We start from the raw sequence: 19,650 nt of genomic DNA on the forward strand, positions 1-19,650 counted from the left end.
GACTGCCGGGTTTCCGTTTCCTGTCGGCAGAAGACAGAAACCCACAAAGCGGAGATCGGGTGCTGGTGTGAACCTGCCCTCCGTTTTAAAACCCTGGCATCCGTATGCAGCCTCTCTGCCTGGAAAGCGTTTTTTTTTTTTGGATGGACACAAAGTCCTGTATGTCAGACTTTGTGTCTGTCCAAAAAAAACAGACACCAGCGGTTATCTCTAAGGCTGAGTTCACACAGAGTTTTTTGGTCAGGAATCCACCTCAAATCAGCTTCCAAAAAAGGGCCTCCCAATAGAACTCTTTTGGGAGGCTTTTTTTTTTTTTTTTTGGAGGCTGATTTTGAGGCAGATTCCTGACCAAAAAACCCTGTGTGAAAAAAACACCCATTGAAATGAATGGCTTTCTGACCGCCGGTAAAACCTCCCCTAATTCAGTTTCTCTGGGGATCAGGACGGAAACACTGTGAATGGACGGGTACAAGTGTGATGCCCCCTAAGGTGATGCCCCGGCTTTATCATATACTATGCTGTCAGGAGAATATGACTTCACACTGCCCTGGCTTTATCAGCCTTGTTATGTCGCAATATCTGAGCCGAGACAAAGCGAGCGAGTGAACTTTGTATGGGCAGAAGGACGAGCGCCCCCCCACTCCTCCGCCCGCAGCTCACAGCAGCAGTCAGACCTGTGCCGGGCTTCACCTCCTGTATGCCGGGAAACACCCTGACAGCCATGGGTCTCCCGGAGCCCACCGGGTCCTTTCTACTCTCCCTCACGGCTGTCCCCATCTCTTATATGGTGAACTCCATGTCTTCCGTGTCTGAGTGAGTACTGTGTATATACACGTGTATACGGCGGCACCTGGCAGGAGTGCAGCTCTGAGGTGGTCACTTCCGGCGGGCCCGTGGTTATAATAGTGTCATGGCTATCACATTAAGGGCCTGTCACCTCCATTCTCTGCTGTGTTATAGAACTAATGGAGGATTATTACAGCTAAAAGAAGCAGGCTGCTGACAACATGTCTGTACTTAGCCTCAAATTCACTTTACATTACATACTGTGTAACCAGAAGCCAGCACCCAGTCTATTTACTTCAAGGGGTTTACCACCTGGGACAGGCATGGATATGCAGTAAATGCCCAGCATATGCAGACCCCAGCTCTGATCCCTGCACCCTATGGCCAGTGTAAGTTAGAGGATTCCCTGCTTATAAAGCTCTCTTCATTTATATGTATATGAGTATATGTGATATAGATCTTTTCCATGTCATCCTGGTTAGTATGGCCTGGTTTCTACACATCTGGGTCTTCAATACAGTACAATGTTGAAGCAGAGAACTGCAGGGGTATGGGGTGAGGTGAGTATTATTTACTCCCCCCCCCCCCCCCCTGAATGGACTACCGAACGCATTGGTGAGCTTTTGAAAGCACATGGACCCCATAGACTAGAATGCAGTCCGTGTGCTTTCTGCGCGGTGTCCACATGAAACATGCAGACAGAAAAGTACTTCACGATCTACTCTCCTGTCTGCATGACTCGTCAAGACACCATGCAAAAAACACATGGACCCCATTATGGGTTTCAGTGTTCACCGCTTGCCAATGCGTTCGGTAGTTTGTTTGGGGGGTGGGGGTCCCCATGCGGACTCCCCGAACGGATTGCAGAACGCAGGCTGTAGGTCATTTGAAAGGGGGGCTCAAAGTTTATTGTAGGTGCATACTGTGCAGGGGCACAAAACAATTTGGGCGGAGCCAAAGTGGAATTGGACAGGTGTGAAGATGAGTCATATCATATGTTTGTCCCTCTTTCAGTCCTTTGAAAGTTGGGAGCTATACCATTGATACTCTACATTGGAATACCCCCTTATGATTTACCTCCAATGGCCATTTTTGCGTTTATTGTCGCATCATAACTTTATTTTTTTTTGTCAATGTAACTGTGTCAGAGGTTGTGTTTTGCATGAAAAAATTTGTTTATTGGGATATACATGTCATTGAATACTTTTTTATTTACGCTTTAAGGGAGGGAATAGAAAGAAAGCATAAATGCCACTATTGTTTTTCTATTATTTAAGTTTTGAGCTGTTTTTGCAGTCCAAAGGGAGTCTGTCACTAGGATGAAGCATGTTAAACTAGCAACACAGTTGGATTCGTCAGGCTAACCTGAATGTAATGCTTTTCCCCATGAAACTTCCTACCTCCATTACCGAGATATTAATTTATTTCACAGTATACGAATGAGTAGTCTGGAGAACCAAGTGCGGATTCATTGCATTAAAATGCTATGTCCCACACTACAGTAATACGCTTTCTTTCACCCCTACATTTCAGGGATGAATGCTGAAATCTCATATGGCCCTGTATTCTCTTATTCATGGCTGCATATTACGGTAGAGCAGTGTGGGTTGTAGTAGTTTGGAGCAATTGAGCCGCCCTTTGTGCTTTGTGTAATAAGTGAATATCTCGGCATTGGAAATTCACATTTTCATGGAGAAAAAGGTGCTGCATTCAGGTTCACCTGACCTATCTAACTGTTGCTGGTTTAATATTAGAGATGAGCGAGTACTGTTCGGATCAGCCGATCCGAACAGCACGCTCCATAGAAATGGATGCACCTGGTACTGCCGCTTTGACGGTGGCCGGCCGCTTAACCCCCCGTGTGCCGGCTACGTCCATTCATTTCTATGTGAGCGTGCTGTTTGGATTGGCTGATCCGAACAGTACTCGCTCATCTCTATTTAATATGCATCATGCTGGTGGCAGATTCCCTTTAGATAACATGATAAATGTATTCTCTGCGTCAATTCAATTGCAGTGATACTACTCTTGCACTAAAAAAACAACCTTTTTCTTATTAAAATAAATAAATAAATGACATCGCTATTCAGGGCCATAACTTTTTTTTATTTTTCTGTCAGCTGATTTCTAGGGCTTATTGATGTGAATGAATAATATTTCACATCTTTACAGACACAGCCATATCCAAGATATGTATTTTTTTTAATTTTAAGGATATTTTGGTGGGGAAAATTAGTGTTTTGGGCTTTTTTTATACGTTTTTTTTTTTATATGTTATGCTTTTATTTAAAGAGGACCTTTCAAGTCCTCAGGCACATGCGGTTTTATATACCATATAAATCCGCATTTGCCTGAGGACATGAAGGGTCCTCTTTAAATTTTCTAGCCTATTTTTTCATTTCTTGTGATCTTTTGATCTATTACATAATGCATTGCACTACTTATGTAATGCAATATAATAGGCTGTCAGTTTGAAAATAAAATAAACTATTTTGCTGCTTTTTTTTTTTTTTTTTTTTTTTTGGAGCCAAAGACAGGAATGGTTATAGAAGGAATGGGAAATATATAGGGAGTACTTATATTTCTACCTTCTGTTCAATCCACTCTTGGCTTTGTCTCAAAAACCGCAGGAAAATCTGTAACAAATAAAGCTGTGTTTCCACAACGTGGGGCCTTAGCCATATTCAAATTGGTTGCTTGAAGTCAAGGGTGTGGACAGCTAGCTGAATACATCAAGCTCTCAATGGCCTAAGAGTAAGTTCAGACAGGGTTTTTTGGACTGGAACCTGTTTTAGTTGGATTAAAAACTCTAGGTGGCGTAAATGCAGAGGTTTGGCCGTGTTAGAAGTGCCACTTCATTTTACATCACTTGCAAAGTGAATGAGATTCTTGTGAATCCCATCTACACATTGCAGACAAAATATGTCTAGCGGAAATGCTTTGATTTCCAAAACCGTTGCTTCTTTGAAAATCCAAAGTATGTCATTATACCTACGGAAAAGCTGGTGGTTTCCCTATAGGTATAATTGAAGCAAAAGTCTGCGGATGAAACCTCTGTAAACTTTGTGAAAGCGCTGGGGAAAAACCTACAATGAGTTTCCGCCGTGGGTTTTCCCACAGCTCTTTGTTGCTATGGCCTGCTACATGGGGCCTTAGCCTAAGCTGGATCCTGCTAAGTTCAGTTATCAATGCATCAAAGCTACAAATGCTCAACTGGAAATGTCAGATGTGTCTTTACATAATGAAACAGAATAACAACTATGGCTATAGCACAATCTAAGCCTTAGTACAGTCCAAAATGTCTATTTACCAAGGCTGACCTATTTTAAGCAAGTCATAGTGGAGTATCCAAGTGGAGTGATTGGCACCAAATTTCTTAAAAGGCTCCCACCTGTCAATAAATTCTATGATCTCAAAAAGGTAGAAAATTACCATAAGCATATATTTGTCACGAGTAAACACAGATTTGCACAAGAAATTGCTCCTTTTTTCAGTTTTGCATAAATGTGACATTCTCTTAGTGTACTCCCAGACCTTCTGGTATCGTAGTCAAGAATTCACCTTTCAAGCTACCCTGTAGGGTATAACATTTTTGTGGTTCTATGAATAAAACATGACCATATAATTCCCACCTCATTCCTGTTAAAGTCGCTGATTCCAGGCAGAAGCTTCAAATAATTCAGTTCTTGTAAAATGTATATTATATAGTAGCTTGTAAAAATGGGTATTAGCCAATGCTAATTTTGCCAGTTAATTGCTTTAAAACATATCTACTATGTCAACAAGTGGTGATATTTAGTAATACACATGACCTTTGACTCTCAGGCAGGGCCGCCATCAGGAATTTTGGGGCCCCATACAGCCTAAGTGTCTGCCCCCCCCCACACACTTTAAAACTACCTTATTTTGCGTCATACCAATTCTGTATTACATTTCCCTTTATTTAGCAGCATTACAAGGCTTAATCAGATTCTATTTGCAGGTAAAATCTGCTACGTGTGACCGCGCCTATAGAGAGCCAACACCATTTATAAGAGCCCTCCTAATAAATCCTCAGGGCTTATTCACGTTGCGTTTTTGGCCTCCCTTGCCGGGATATGTTGGTAACCAGTCAGAATCAGCTGTCAACTTATCCCTGCACGAAGAACTGGCCATTAAAAAAAAAAGGGGGGCCTGCAGTTCTCCGTGCAGGAATAAGTGGGTAGCTGATTGTGACTGGTTACCAACGTATCCCAGCAAGGGAGGCCAAAAATGCAATGTGAACACTCCTTTAAAGTGAAAGTCCCACCCCCAAACAGGCTGCTATGCTAGTAACATAGCGGCCTACATCATTATTATTCTCCAGCTAAAAACTTATATATTATTGCCCCAGTTCCCTCTCCGCAGTGCCGCACACCCGATGTCCCAACAATCCCCCCCCCCCCCCCGTCTACCCTCTAACATCTTTCCATTGCCTCCTGTACCCATACCTCCCAACTTTTGAAGAACCAAAAGAGGGACAAAATGTGCGGCGCGCTTTGCGCGCCGTGGGAAATTTAGCCCCACCCACTGTTATGTTGACTCCGCCCACTCATTAATTTTTCATGTGCCCGCACACTGTATAATCCTCCTACAGTCACCCGTAAATTATATGTCCCCCCTCTGTCTCTCCCCCAGCTTCATATACACCCTTCATCTGCCCCCAGATTCATGTCCCCTCCATCTCTGCCCCCAGATTCATGTCCCCTCCATCTCTGCCCCCAGATTCATGTCCCCTCCATCTCTGCCCCAGATTCATGTCCCCTCCATCTCTGCCCCCAGATTCATGTCCCTTCCATCTCTGCCCCCAGATTCATGTCCCTCCATCTCTGCCCCCAGTGTCATGCCGTCCTCTCCTTCATCTGCCCCCAGTTTCACGTTCCACTTACCTTCTCCTTCGTTCCCCCGCTGCTCTCTGCGCGCCTCTCTCTCTTACTGGCGCACAGTTGTAGACGCGATGTGACGTCATCACATCGCGTCTACACTGCCGGGTAGCCGGCGGCAGCGGCGAAGCGAGGAGCTGACACAGGTCAGCTCCTCGCTTCAGCCGCATATGTGTCAGCGAGAGAGGCCGCAGCGGCGAAGCGAGGAGCTGACACATATGCGGCTGAAGCGAGGAGCTGACCTGTGTCAGCTCCTCGCTTCGCCGCTGCTGCCTCTCTCCCTGACACATATGCGGCGGAAGCGAGGAGCTGACCTGTGTCAGCTCCTTGCTTCGCCGCTGCCGCCAGCTACCCGGCAGTGTAGACGCGATGTCAGCGAGAGAGGCGGCAGCGGCGAAGTGAGGAGCTGACACAGGTCAGCTCCCCGCTTCAGCCGCATATGTGTCAGGGAGAGAGGCAGCAGCGGCGAAGCGAGGAGCTGACCTGTGTCAGCTCCTTGCTTCAGCCGCGTAAGTGTTTAACTCAGATCTGCGCAAATCTGAGTTGAAACAAACAGGACATACAATGACTGCTGCCGGCGCCAGGGGGCCCAGGCCCCCCCCCAATTTTTAAATTTGGCCGGGCCCCTGACGCCAGTAGCAGTAGTACTGGCCTATCGGCGGCCCTGCTCTCAAGTATTAGAGGAATGAATTTATTCAGCAGTTAGTATACAGCAATGCTAGTAAATGCAGCTACATTATCCAATACAGTGGACAGGATTTTAATTTACTATCTTTTAAAGGGAAAGTGTTGATAGGAATCAACTTAATGTTTAAATCACATTTTAATATTAAACATGTTTTCAAAGAATTTTTATGATATTGTTTTAATTTTCCATGTAATTATCTATATTTCATAAAATTCTAAAAATTCCAACTCTTATCAGTAAGCCTAAATTAGTTTGTTGCTTCCTGTCTCCTGGAGATAGACCATGGGCCATAGACACAATGGTCTGGAGTAAACCCTATTAACTTTTATGGGAGAGTTTTCTAGGAATATATTGTGACCTCAGCAGAGGTTATTGCACAGAGGGGAGTAGATAAACTGTGAACATACCTGTTGTTACTGGTGAATTCTGTGTCTTCTCTACATATACTGATAGCTATTATCATCAGTGTGTTGTGGTGGGTGCTATAAAGAAATTTCCTACAGAAAACAGTCTCTGCCTATTATTTGGTTTAGTAGCCAGAGGGAGAACTGCAGGATTGTTAGGATTTTTTTTTTTTTACTAAACAAAAATGGAAATGTTTAAGAAAAAAAAAGCCTCACCAAAATTCTTTAAAAATATGTTTTACGTAAAGCTTGATTAAATATAATTTCTGGTGAAACATTCCCTTTAAGAATTATTTGTCCTAGATCACACATTACATATTGTATGCTGTTTTGGTTGTGTTTCTATTCACCGTAGAATATAATCAAAAGTGCCCCTACATGCTGATGTTTGGAAAAGCCCTTCAATCAAACTAACAATATCATTTAGTGACCATCCTTTCCTTCCAATTTTTTATTTTTTTTATGTGGAAGATGAAATGTTTCATGGTCTGATTATTTTGTTTCTCATTTCAGCCCACTTGTTGTAGCTGGCATTGGAGTGCTGGTGCTGCTGTCATTGTTAGTCATGTTATTTTTCTTTGTACAAGGAAACCCGCCCAAAGATCCTCTATTTTATGGTAAGCATCTTTGATTTCCTTTAATTGCACCTGGGGTGTGGCCACATCTGCACAAGCAACCAGTTTTAACTGTTGTCGCTGCACGTTAGGACCTGCTGATCTTTATCATCTTGAACATTTATCACTCATTTGTAGATTTATTGTTAATTTAAAGTCAGCCATACATATTAGATTTAAATAAGTTAAAAAGGTTTTACCATCTACCTTTTTCAGCATTCGGCCTGCTCTCTCTTATTAACTTCCTGTAGCCTTCAGCAAGCTGGTAGGAGCGCTTTGACTGTTTGATGGACAGGGTACTCCAGTAGATATAGACATTGCCCTTACCATGAGATGTTATTTATTATGATTACTAGAAGTCAATAATACATATCAAATATGTACAGTAAATGTATATTACATTACACTAGTTTGGAGAGAAAAAAACTTTCATACTCCCAGGACAGATTGTGAGATTGCATTACTCTTAAGACTTATATTTGTGAGATAACGGACACTGACCACCGCCTGTCCAAGCCCATATCAGCAGAATGCAACTAAGTGACCTGTAAGACCAGGAGATAACAGCTCATAAAGCTGATGATAGTATGTAAAACAATTTGTCATTGTTTAATTATACCTGATAATTTTTTTTTTTATTAAATTTAGCAATTTTTACCAACTTTAGTCTAATGTGAATGGGTACCTTAATATGGGGTGACAATTGGTAGCTGTAACACTTCCTGGCCAGCAGCTCCTCTATGACAGTTGTCTTTATAGGTATGTTCACAGCAATGAAGTGAGCATACTGATGGTCAACACTACAGTGCATTTGTAAGAATCACTAATTGTAATCGCTAATCTGTAACATTTGCTCCTTTCATTACACATAGAGCAATACTAACCCCATGGCATCAAATAAACCTCAGTCCAAATAATATATGCCATTATGTTGAGCACAGACAAATTGACAGATCGGAGCAGTTCACACTGGTGTTCAGTGGTCTCTGTGACAGCTGCATTTTTTGGACGCAGCATTAACAGTTTACCAGTAGCCTCAGGAAAACAATAAAAACCATCCATCTGGATAATTCTTTTAGTCTACACTGCTATCTACTAGCAAGCACCGAACTGGGAAGATTTGTTTCAACTCATTTTTCTTTATATGGGTTTAATGTGCCTTAAAATGTTTCATTTGATGTAAAGAGTAGGAAAATAATTCAAGTAATGTTTTCATGTTTAACGTCTCTGTCCTCTTCCTGGTCGTGCCACTTACCTATTTATGAATTTTTATTTCCTTCCTTTCCTTTCTTCAAACATATTTAGTTTTTGCAATCTTCTCCTTCACGAGTGTCATCGACTTAATAATATGGATGGAAGAAGACGGCTACATCAGCGGATTTATGGAGTTCTACATGAAAGAGGTAGGCATTATAGTCAGGTGCACGGTCCCTGCAGATGTGCCATGCTCTCCACTGGTGCTACAAATATGGGTAATGAACTTCTAGAAGAAGTGTTTCTAAGAAACAGCCACCTGCTTTGAGCTGTTGCCAGTTTCAACAAGATACATGTTGACTTTCAGCCCAAGCACTTTGCATTTCGTTTTGAGGCAAAAATACTCTATGGATTGAAAATCTAAAATCTCTTCAGTATGAGTAGTATGTGAAAAATAAATGCAACTTAAAGGGAATTTGTTTTTACATATAAAGAATTGAATGTTACAGATGTGTGTGTGTGTGTGTATGTATATATATATTTTTTGGAAATGGTTTTTGTTTTTTCACTTTATGTAATTATTGTATTTCAATTTTAATTAATTTAATTTAGTGATCTACATTTTGAAACATCATTTGCACATTTTTTATTTTTTTTAATTTTTTTATAATAACAAAGTTAACCATTTAAGGACACGGCCTCTTTCTGGGTGGATCAAAAAAACAAAATACATCAATTCTTGCATTGCCTTTATCATTTAGAATTTTTGCCATTCAGTATACAGCACAAATAGCATGTTACCTTTATTCTTTGGATCAGTACGATTATGACAATACCTAATTTATTTGTTTTTTTTTATTCATTTATTTTAGCTTAATTTTGAAGTACAAAAATCTATTTGGGGAGCGAAATCATTTGTTTTCTGTGTGTTTTTTTTTTTTTTACATAATAAATAGAGATGAGCGAATAGCATTCGATCGAGTACATGTTCGATCGGATATCAGGCGGTTCGCGATGTTCGATTCCAGTCGAACACCACGTGGCAAACTCACTAAAAATTTGATTCCCCTCCCATCTTCCCTGGCGCTTTTTTTGCACCAATAACTGCGCAGTGGAGGTTGGACAGGAACTACGACAACGGAGGCATTGAAAAAAATTGGAAAAAGTAATAGGCTGGCTAAATCAGGTGACCTCTAGAGATGAGCGAACAGTGAAATGTTCGATTCGAGTAGCCGCTCAATACTCGACTGTTCGATCGAACATCGAACCCCATTATAGTCTATGGGGAATAAATACTCGTTTAGGGGGAAACCACTGTTCGACTTAGGAGGGTCACCAAGTCCACTATGACACCCCAGGAAATGATGCCAACACCTCTGGAATGCAACTGGGACAGTAGGGGAAGCATGTCTGGGGGCATCTAACATGCCCAAGTCACTGTATTACGTCGGGATCCCTCTCAGCTTGTGATATGCGCGAGCTGACTTTTTCCCATAGGAATGCTGTACTCTGTATGGCATTTGGCCAATCAACGCTGGTTCTGCCGGAGCCTCGTCTGTAAGGAGGCGGGGTCTAATATCGGACCAGAATGGAGACTGCTGTGGACCGATCTTAGACTCCGCCTCCTCCAGCAGAACCAGCATTGATTGGCCAAATGCTGTACTCTGTATGGCATTTGGCCAATCAACGCTGGTCAATGCATTCCTATGCCGAGATGTAGCAGTGCTGGCTGTGCGCTCAGCACTACTACACCGGAGATGAAGCAGAGTATTGCAGTACATACAGTAAGTCAGCCTCTGCAGATGCATTGGTTGACTTCCTCACATTTGTGGGTAGGATCAACCAGGTTTGTGGGCTCAGGCAGACTTGGGGTCACTGATCAGTTCTATGGACATCAGCACACAACCCCCCCCCTTCAGGAACATTCCACCAGAAGGTGAACGAGGGGGAAGGGGGTGGTTGTAATCATGAGGACAACCGCTTAGATTGGTACAGTATCTGAGGACTTAATGCCGCAGCATCTCTACTTTCACTACTTGCCACTGTGTCTGTACTAGTGGCTGGTACTGAAAGGGAGATAGAGAAGAAGCCCCACACAGTGGAATTGCAAGGTGCTTCTCATTCATTTTTATTCTGTCTTAAGCCTGGATTTGCTCAGGAATTATATTCAATACACAAATATAAACATAGGGCATACAAGATAGAGGTTGACACTAAAGAAGTGAATACATTTGCCAGAAAAAACAGGCAAGACTACACAAACACAATTTATAAAAAAAAATATAACAAAGTTTATTAATAATGAATGCATAAAAACACAATTATTATACTCTGGGGTCTGAAAATACCCCAGAGTATAATAATTGTTCATGGTGTTCATTATGGGGCATAATCCCGTGTGCAGGGGCCACAATGGGGTATAATACTGTGTGCAGGGGCCACTATGGGGTATAATACTGTGTGCAGGGGCCACTGAGGGACATAATAGAGCGCGCAGGAATGCAGCGGGGGGGGCGTCGTTCGGTCAAGGTCTTCGGTGTCGGTCAGGAATGGGGGGGGGGGTTGCATGTCAAAAGTTTGCCACGGGGCCCCGCCATTCCTAGTTACGCCACTGCTTTTCAGGTTCTGTCCTGGAACCTCTACTGTTTTCCATTCATACCCTTGGCCTAAGCCAATGATGGCGAACCTTTATGAGACCAAGTGCCCAAACTGCAACCCAAAACCGAATAAATTATCGCGGAGTGCCAACATGGCAATTTATCCTTAAATCTCTGTGAATCCACCATTGCGGACCCACAAATTGCAGTCGTGTGAAATGGGGCTTTACAGAGCTTGTACTGAAAGGTAAAGGTCTCTGCATTTGGTACTTTTGAACAATTAATGTTCACTATTTACATCACATAGGATCTGTTTTATAGCAACCGTGAAATTTTATTACAGCCTGTACTAATATCATGTCTGCTATAAAACTATAGATACTGTGTGATATAAATAGTGAGGGGACCCCACACAGTACAATCTCCCCCACAGTGGCCCCCACACAGTACAATCTGCCCAACAGTGGCCCCACACACAGTACTATCTGCCCTGCAGTGGCTCCCAAAAAGGATTATATACTCCACAGTAGCCCCCTCCCCACACAGTATTAAATGCTCCACAGTAGTCCCCCCTCCCCACACAATATTAAATACTGCACAGTAATTCCCCCTATTCAAACAGTATTAAATGTTTCACAGTAGTCCCCCTCCCCACACAGTTCACACACAAATATACTTCCCTGAAGAGCCGCCGGGCGTCCTTCTCTTGTTGATTGTGGGCACTGGTGAATTACGTCACACAGCCCCCCTACTTGATCTATCAGAGATAATGGTGACTCACTTACCCGAGTCTCTGTTGTCTTTGGGGAACCTTCTCCTATGCATCCTCTATACCAGAGGTGGGCAATTAATTTTCCCTTGGGGTCACGTGAGAAATTAAAATTGTTCTAGATGGCTATGCGCGCTGTGGCATATTTAGCTCCACCCACTTCTACATTGACTCTGCTCATTCTCATCCATTTTCCTTTGTGTCTCCACACAGTATAATGCTCCTACAGTCCCTTACATTATATGTCCCCACATTATAACGTACCCCTCCAAATACCCCACAGTAATAAGTCCCTCTCCTCGTGCCCCAGTTTAAACTAGCAGAGACTAGAATGGGACATTAAACTGGGGCAGCTGGAGGGGGACATTAAACAGTGGGGGTAGTTGGAGAGGGACATTAAACTGGGGGCAACTAGAGGCAGATATGTCCCCTTCAGCTACCACCCCATGGTTTAATATCCTCCTCCAGTTGACCCCAGTTTAATGTACCCCTCCATCTGCCTTCAATTTAACTGCCCTCTACATTTGCTCCCAGTTCTCTCCTCTTGCTCACACATGCTGTCTTTTCTTTCCTCCTTATCTTCCATCAGTCTCCATTCCCAGCAGCTTGCTCTTTCTGTGTAACACAACCACACTGTCCCATGTGGCTCTGCCCACTAACGAGGCTTATCATATCCTAGTGAGCTAAAGGACCTTTGATGACGTCATCTAAGGTCCTTTAGCTGACTTGACATTCTGCATCTACCTTTATCCTACACCCTATGTGGGCCGTTCAGAGACAGAGGGTCGGATGTGGCCCACGGGCTGTATAATTCCCATGTCTGCTCTATACACTGGAAACTGCTACCACAGTACATAAGACTATATTCCACCCCCACAGTAACAACCTTCAGGAGGACCCTGAAGATTTATCTCTTCACTTCAGGAAAGACTGCAACCACACCACCATCTGAACAGCTTCTACACTCACCTGCTGTCTGTATCCCTCTTCACTTATAGAGTTTCTGAGCGGGTTCTTCTCTCCCACTGTACAAGCTAGCTAATAGAGCTGCTGATAGGGCTTGCACTAATTTTAAAGAGTAAATATGAGTTTATTAAAAAGGTATTTATTATTTAAGTCTCACATTTCAGCTTGTGTCAGGGGAAAGGCTATGAAGCCTCCAACAACTCTCTTATGTGTTATTTCCATCATACAGTAATACTTGCCATTACAGGAATCTTTGATACCTACTGTTATTGCAGTGCTAAGAATTTGATTATGCGACCATTATTGAAGTCTGTTTTTCTCTTCTATTATAGGATAAGAGCAATGGACTTAAAGGGGTATTCCCATGTCGCATACTCACCAGTCTTCACTGCTGTAAAATCTTCTTTCTTCCTGGTTTCTTGCATCATTTGGTGGGCGGGGTTTCACATGCAACCTGTCGTTTAGCTCCGCCCCCAAATTAGCGTGTCGTTCCGCCCACCGCATAGCGTGATCCTATGTGGCGGCTGAAGGGCCTGTGATGTCATCACAGGTCCTTAAACAACACTATATGCACAATATTGGACTATGAAGTACAGGCAGGAGCAACTCCATTCTGTGTTACATACAGACACTGCCTGTCTCTGCCATAATGAACACAATTGTATTAGCTAGCCTGATAACTGGGAGAACAGAAGACGTTCAGAAATGAAAGCAGCTCCTCTCCCCTATCTGAGTGCAGGACCTAGGTCACGTGGTGTAGACACAGGAATAGCTAGATACACAGGCTCGCTCCCTGCACTTAGCCCCTCCTCCCTCCCCCCTGAGAGCAGGCAGATACATCACTTTACTTTTGAGCAGATAAGTCAAGGGCTGTGTCAACAATGAATTGAATAAAGTAATATAGTGGACAAACAAAGCAGTTTTGCTGAAGCAGTGTATTTAGGAAAAGTCTTACATCCACATTAACAAGCAGTATAGATAGGATCCTTGTGATGGGACAACCCCTTTAAAGGGATTGTTCCATTAAGGACACTTTTCCCTTATCCATAGGACAGGGGATAATTGTCTGATTGCTAGGGTCATGAACTCTAGATTCCCCAGTGAACATAAGAACAAAAGTTCCCTTAACCACTTCAGTACCGGGCCAATTTGTGGTCCAGGTTTTGAGGTCTGTAAAATTTTTCTCGTATGTCTTAGTCAACTAATTTTTGCGTCTTTTTTCGGGGACGCATAGGGCTTTATTTTTATGTTATTTTTATTTTCAAATGTGTTTTAATTTTTTTTATATCCAGGAAAATATAAACAAAATAGGAGGGAAATTGTGTCTGGTTTTCAATTTATAATTTTTTTTTATTTAATAACACAAAGTGTCACTGAAAAACTTTATAATATAGTTTTTCCTCTCCGATACGGTAATTTTTATGGTACTATTCCGTTATCGGGCCAGCAGCAGCGCAGTTCAGCAGCAGCTTTCGGGACAGCAGTTCAGCAGCGGGAATTACAATGACATCCGAGGACTGCTGGCCCGATGCTTGTGCCCAGTAACCAGTACATCGATGACCCCCCTCCCCCATCCTTCTCCTCCTGCCAGTGCTGCCCCCCAGCTCTCCTTACATCTTCCCCGTACCCTCTCCCCGCCACACGACTAGGCCTCACCTCAGCGCTAGTACCGAGACCGAAAGGAAAGACACCGGGGCTCAATCCAGGCCCTGACAAGAAACACGCCGACTATAGGAACGGTGAGCTACAGCGAGCCGGAGGGACAAACTTTCTGCAGCGTCCGGCGGCTATCTAGTAGCATTCATTGCTCAAGATTTACGGTGAGGCCTATTACAGGGAGAGGGTACGGGGCAGATGTAAGAAGAGCTGGGGGGCAGCACTGGAAGGAAGAGGAGGATGAGGGCATCGATCGATGTACTGCCTACTACACACAAGCACGGCCTCTATCATCGGGCCAGCATCGGCTTAGTCATGTGGCGGGGAGAGGGTACGGGGTAGATGTAAGGAGAGCTGGGGGGCAGCACTGGAAGGAGGAGGAGATGGAGGGGGGGTCATTGATGTACTGGCTACTGGGCACAAGCATCGGGCCAGCAGTCCTCGGATGTCATTGTAATTCCCGCTGCTGAACTGAACTGCTGTCCCGAAAGCTGGTGCTGAAATGCGCTGCTGCTGGCCCGATAACGGAATAGTACCATTTTTATTTTGTATGGTGTCGTCGGGGGTGGGGCTATAACCTTTAATAACGGCGTTTTATTAGCGTATTATTTATTTATTTATTATTATTATTTTATTTACTTTTTTTAAAAACTTTTTTATTATATATATATATATTTTTTTTTTCCAGATTGTGTCCCCATAAGGTGATAAGAGACCTTTGGGGACATCTGATCACTTTTTTTTTTGTACTTGAGGCTGATTTCTCCTATAACTGGGGCTGGTACATTTAACCTCAGTTACAGGAGAAATACAGACTTCTGCACACTGTATACACAGCTTACTGAGCTGATCTGGGTCCTGTAGGACCCAGCAGCTCTGTCAGGACACTGCTCCCAGCGGATCACGTGTCTGCCGGGTCAGAGGGCGGCTAATTTATGGCAGCGTCCATAGCTGTGTATACAGCGCTCATTGAGCGCTGTATACACAGCGATCGAGATAGCAGAGGAGGTAATAAATCTTCCCTGCTATCTCTCTGGGAGCTCCGGCTGAAGTTACAGCCGGCTCCTAGTGAAAGCAGCTACACGATCTCCGTGCAGCTGCTGTGTTCTGACTTGGACGTACAGGTACGTCCTGTCAGAACAAGGCAACCACTTCCCGGACGTATATATTGTCTATGGGCGGTCCGGAAGTGGTTAAAGGGGTTGGCCACTTTCAGACCAATATTGAGAAACAATTGTTATTGTTTGTATAATAAAAAGTTATGCAATTTTCCAATATACTTTCTGTATCAATTCCTCATGGTTTTCTAGATCTCTGCTTGCTGTTCATTCTGTTACTTCTAGTGGATAAAACTCTGACCATGGTCATGTGATTTACAGTCCATGGTCATGTGATGAGGACACAGGTGTCGCTCGTTATAGTCACAGCACAGTAATCAGACATCAGCCTGGTAATCACCTGTGTGCTCATCACATGACCAGGGACTGTAAATCACATGACCATGGTCAGACTTTTTTCCACTAGAAGTAACAGAATGAATGACAGCAAGCAGAGATCTAGAAAACCGTGAGGAATTGATACAGAAAGTATATTGTACAACTTTTTATTGAACAAACCATAACATTTGTTTCCCAGTATTTGTCTGAAAGTGGCCAACCCCTTTGAAGCCCCTTGTTAATGGATTGCCAGTGTGCTTGCATGATCAGCGCTCCCTTCACTTCTATGGCAGAAATTACAGTCCTGGCAGCCCCAAAGTAGTGAATTTAGTGCAAGTCATGCAAGCGCACTGGGGCTCCATTCACAAGGATGCTTTAGGGGAACTTCTGGTCCACCATCCTCCTTATCACAGGGGGAACCCTATGGCCAGGGGATAAGTTTCCATAACAGGGCACCCCCTTTAAACGTCTGTAGAATTATTGGTGCAGGTGGAGCCTCCTCTATCTGCATTCACTCACATTGTTAAACACATGACAGAAGTTTTCTTAAAGTTTTTTACTTTTGTACATGGAAGCGCAAAACATACATGCAGGTCATTTTATTCAGTTACAAAAGTAAATAAAACAAAATAATTCTTGATGTGTTTTTTTTTTTGTTTGTTTGGTTTTTTTACATTACAGTGAATACAAATAGAGGGGCTCCATCTACATCAGTCATTCCATCATCATTTAAGTCTGTTGCTCTGATCCAATGATAGATGACAGAAATGGACCTCAATAATGGTAGTGTGAATGTAGCCTTATGCACCAACATTACCTGACATGTCACATATGCCATACAAAACCTTTATTGAAATGGGAATTTTATAAAAACTAGTGCTATCTAATGTAATTGGTCTGCTTGATTGCTTGATAGGTTTCTTGGTATGTCTGAAAAGCAGGAAACAGAGTCTATGACAGATTTGCTGAGGTTTACATTCAAGCAGTCACAGCATATCATACTAATGCTGTGTCGGCTTTCCCAGCCTTTCTTTAGGAAATTACTGTCCAGTAGGTTTTGACTCCTCTGAGATCACAGGACTCAAAAAAGAGGATTTTCTGGAGAGTGGCTTCAAAGAGCATATGTTACTCAGGAGGGTATGGCATCCTTTGATCAGATCAGGGCATCCTATTATCGATAATGCACTTTCTAAATGAACAGGGGGATAGAGCTGGATAACATAATTTACGCTTTTACGCAATATACAGAACAGAGGCCTCTTTTGGCCTGACCATGTGATTGTGCCCTTGGCACCTAATCAGAAAGGGGACTCTAGACAGCTTTTCCTTATTGGAGCGAATTTTTCTCAGTACTTATCTGGAAGTCAAATGAAAATCTTTTTTCTTTTTGTTTGCATTTTGTTGTGTTTTTTTTTTTTTTTTTTTTTAATAATCTTTCTATTTTAGCTGTAATTAAAATTGGTATTTTAAAACTACTTTCTCACTGTATTTGTAGTGTAAATCAGAGACAATGTTCTCAGGTACACCCTCAATGGATTCTATCATATAAGCTTACATTGGCATCTGTTGTCCATAGGTTCCTTTTTTAAAAGAAAATGTAGAGTTCTTTATTTTTCCTGAACACCTCTCTATTTAATTGTGTTGTACACTGTTCCATTCAGCCAAAAAACGAAAAGGTATACTGACGAAAACACGCTTTTAGCCTTCTTTGCATTAATTGCAAAGACGCATATGGCAAGGCAGCATTAGCCAACTTGAACTGTAGTGTACAGCGTGCGCAGGGGATATTTCAGATTGCTTATTCCTAGATGTGCACGACAGTGACATTGCATTATTATTCATTCATTCATTCATTCATTCAGTCACAGCATATCATTCGTTCATTCATGTGAATTGGGACTGTTCACATTAACAATATTTTAACAGTCTGTTGTATTTGACATTGTAATCAGAATATATGCCATGTTCTATTTTATGGATTTTAATGGATTTCTCCATACTCTAGTGTTTGAAGAATCGTTGAAAACGGGTGCCCCTTGGGTTCACGACAGTGCAAGATATACATTTTTCATGGCCATTTTGCACAATGTTTGTGTGAATGTAGTCTTAAAGTAGGTTAGCTGGGATCATTGATCACTGCTCCTATAATGAAGCAGAAGTTATATGAAGTGAAGCAGCCAAAAGCCGCAGAGTATAAAGCATCCGTCATGGGTTAAAACCAGCAGGCAATCACTTTTGTAGAATTGCTCATGATATATGCAGCCACAGTACCTAGAGTGAGGATTATATATTTTTCCTACATTTGTAGATTGAGCCTTCCTTTTGTAAAGCTCGCTAGCAGTCCACTAATGCATTGTTGTTCACTATATTAAAATATGCTCCTACAACAGGGGAGTACATGTACAGCATAGATATTTAGTGCACCTGGAGAAGTGTCTAGACTATAATCTCAAGGACATGCTATCATAAGCCTTTTACAATGTTGTGTTGACACAGATGGCAACAAGAGAATTATACTACAGTATATAATGTGGAAATGTCAGTAATAAGAGTTGCTAATGTTATTTTCTTCCTCTAGGGGGAGCCATACCTCCGTACTGCACATGGAATGCTGATATGCCTTTGGGATGGGACAGTGCATTACTTCCTCTACTTGGTTATGTTGGGAGCAATTGCTCGTGGGTAAGTAAAGGAATAATTTGCTTTGGGAATTGGATACATCTTAGAAACTTTACATTTATAAGATTGCCAGACATTTCTGGCATTCAGTACAACTAATAGTTTTAAATTATGTTAAATAGAGATGAGCGAACACTGTTCGGATCAGCCGATCTGAACAGCACGCACCCATAGAAATGAATGGAAGCACCTGCGCCGCCGGCCGGCCGCCGGCAAAGTCAGCATCACAGGTGCTTCCATTCATTTCTATGGGAGCGTGCTGTTCGGATCGGCTGATCCGAACAGTGTTCGCTCATCTCTAATATTAAAGTCATCGTTTTCCTCCTAAATCGCTAAACTGTATAAAAATAGAAATTTATAGTTCTGAAAGGGTCATCTATTTATTTTATTTTATTTTATTTTTTTCAATTGATGACTTTTATCCATGGGATAGGTGATCAGTATCAGGCTTGGTCAGCCTTGTGAAGGGTTCATGTTGCATGAACAATACTGCAGCATCTTTATTGTAAACATGTCACAGGACACTATTCACACCGATTAATACCGTGCTTTTGGTAGCAGCTGTGAAGGATATTTCAGGTTTTACTTGCAGTCCTAAAGTGCCTATCTCCTTTAACTATGTCTAGTTTGAACTCTTAGGCCAGGGCTGCGGTCTGAGAGCGCCAGAAATGCCGCTGAAAAAAAACATGGCATTTTACAGCGAATCCCATCCCTACTTTGCGGGAAAATACAGGAGACACTACAATTTCTCAAAACTAGAGATGAGCGAACAGTGTTCTATCGAACACATGTTCGATCGGATATCAGGGTGTTCGCCATGTTCGAATCGAATCGAACACCGCGTGGTAAAGTGCGCCAAAATTCGATTCCCCTCCCACCTTCCCTGGCGCCTTTTTTGCACCAATAACAGCGCAGGGGAGGTGGGACAGGAACTACGACACCGGGGGCATTGAAAAAAAT

At 42.6% G+C, this 19,650-nt stretch overlaps 1 protein-coding gene across 1 annotated transcript in view; it reads left to right on the plus strand.

Annotated features, from left to right (window-relative positions):
- The first annotated feature begins 658 nt into the window (after positions 1 to 658).
- TM6SF2 (transmembrane 6 superfamily member 2) overlaps positions 659 to 19,650 on the plus strand; it is a 36,391-nt gene continuing 17,399 nt past the window's right edge. Inside the window, exons 1-4 of the mRNA XM_075280458.1 lie at positions 659 to 813; positions 7,293 to 7,396; positions 8,699 to 8,796; positions 18,590 to 18,693. Of these exons, the coding sequence (XP_075136559.1) occupies positions 698 to 813; positions 7,293 to 7,396; positions 8,699 to 8,796; positions 18,590 to 18,693 (422 nt within the window). The 5' untranslated portion in view covers positions 659 to 697. The remainder of the gene's footprint in view (positions 814 to 7,292; positions 7,397 to 8,698; positions 8,797 to 18,589; positions 18,694 to 19,650) is intronic.

Source organism: Leptodactylus fuscus, chromosome 1 (assembly GCF_031893055.1).
Source record: "Leptodactylus fuscus isolate aLepFus1 chromosome 1, aLepFus1.hap2, whole genome shotgun sequence".
NCBI classification, from domain to species: Eukaryota; Metazoa; Chordata; class Amphibia; order Anura; family Leptodactylidae; genus Leptodactylus; species Leptodactylus fuscus.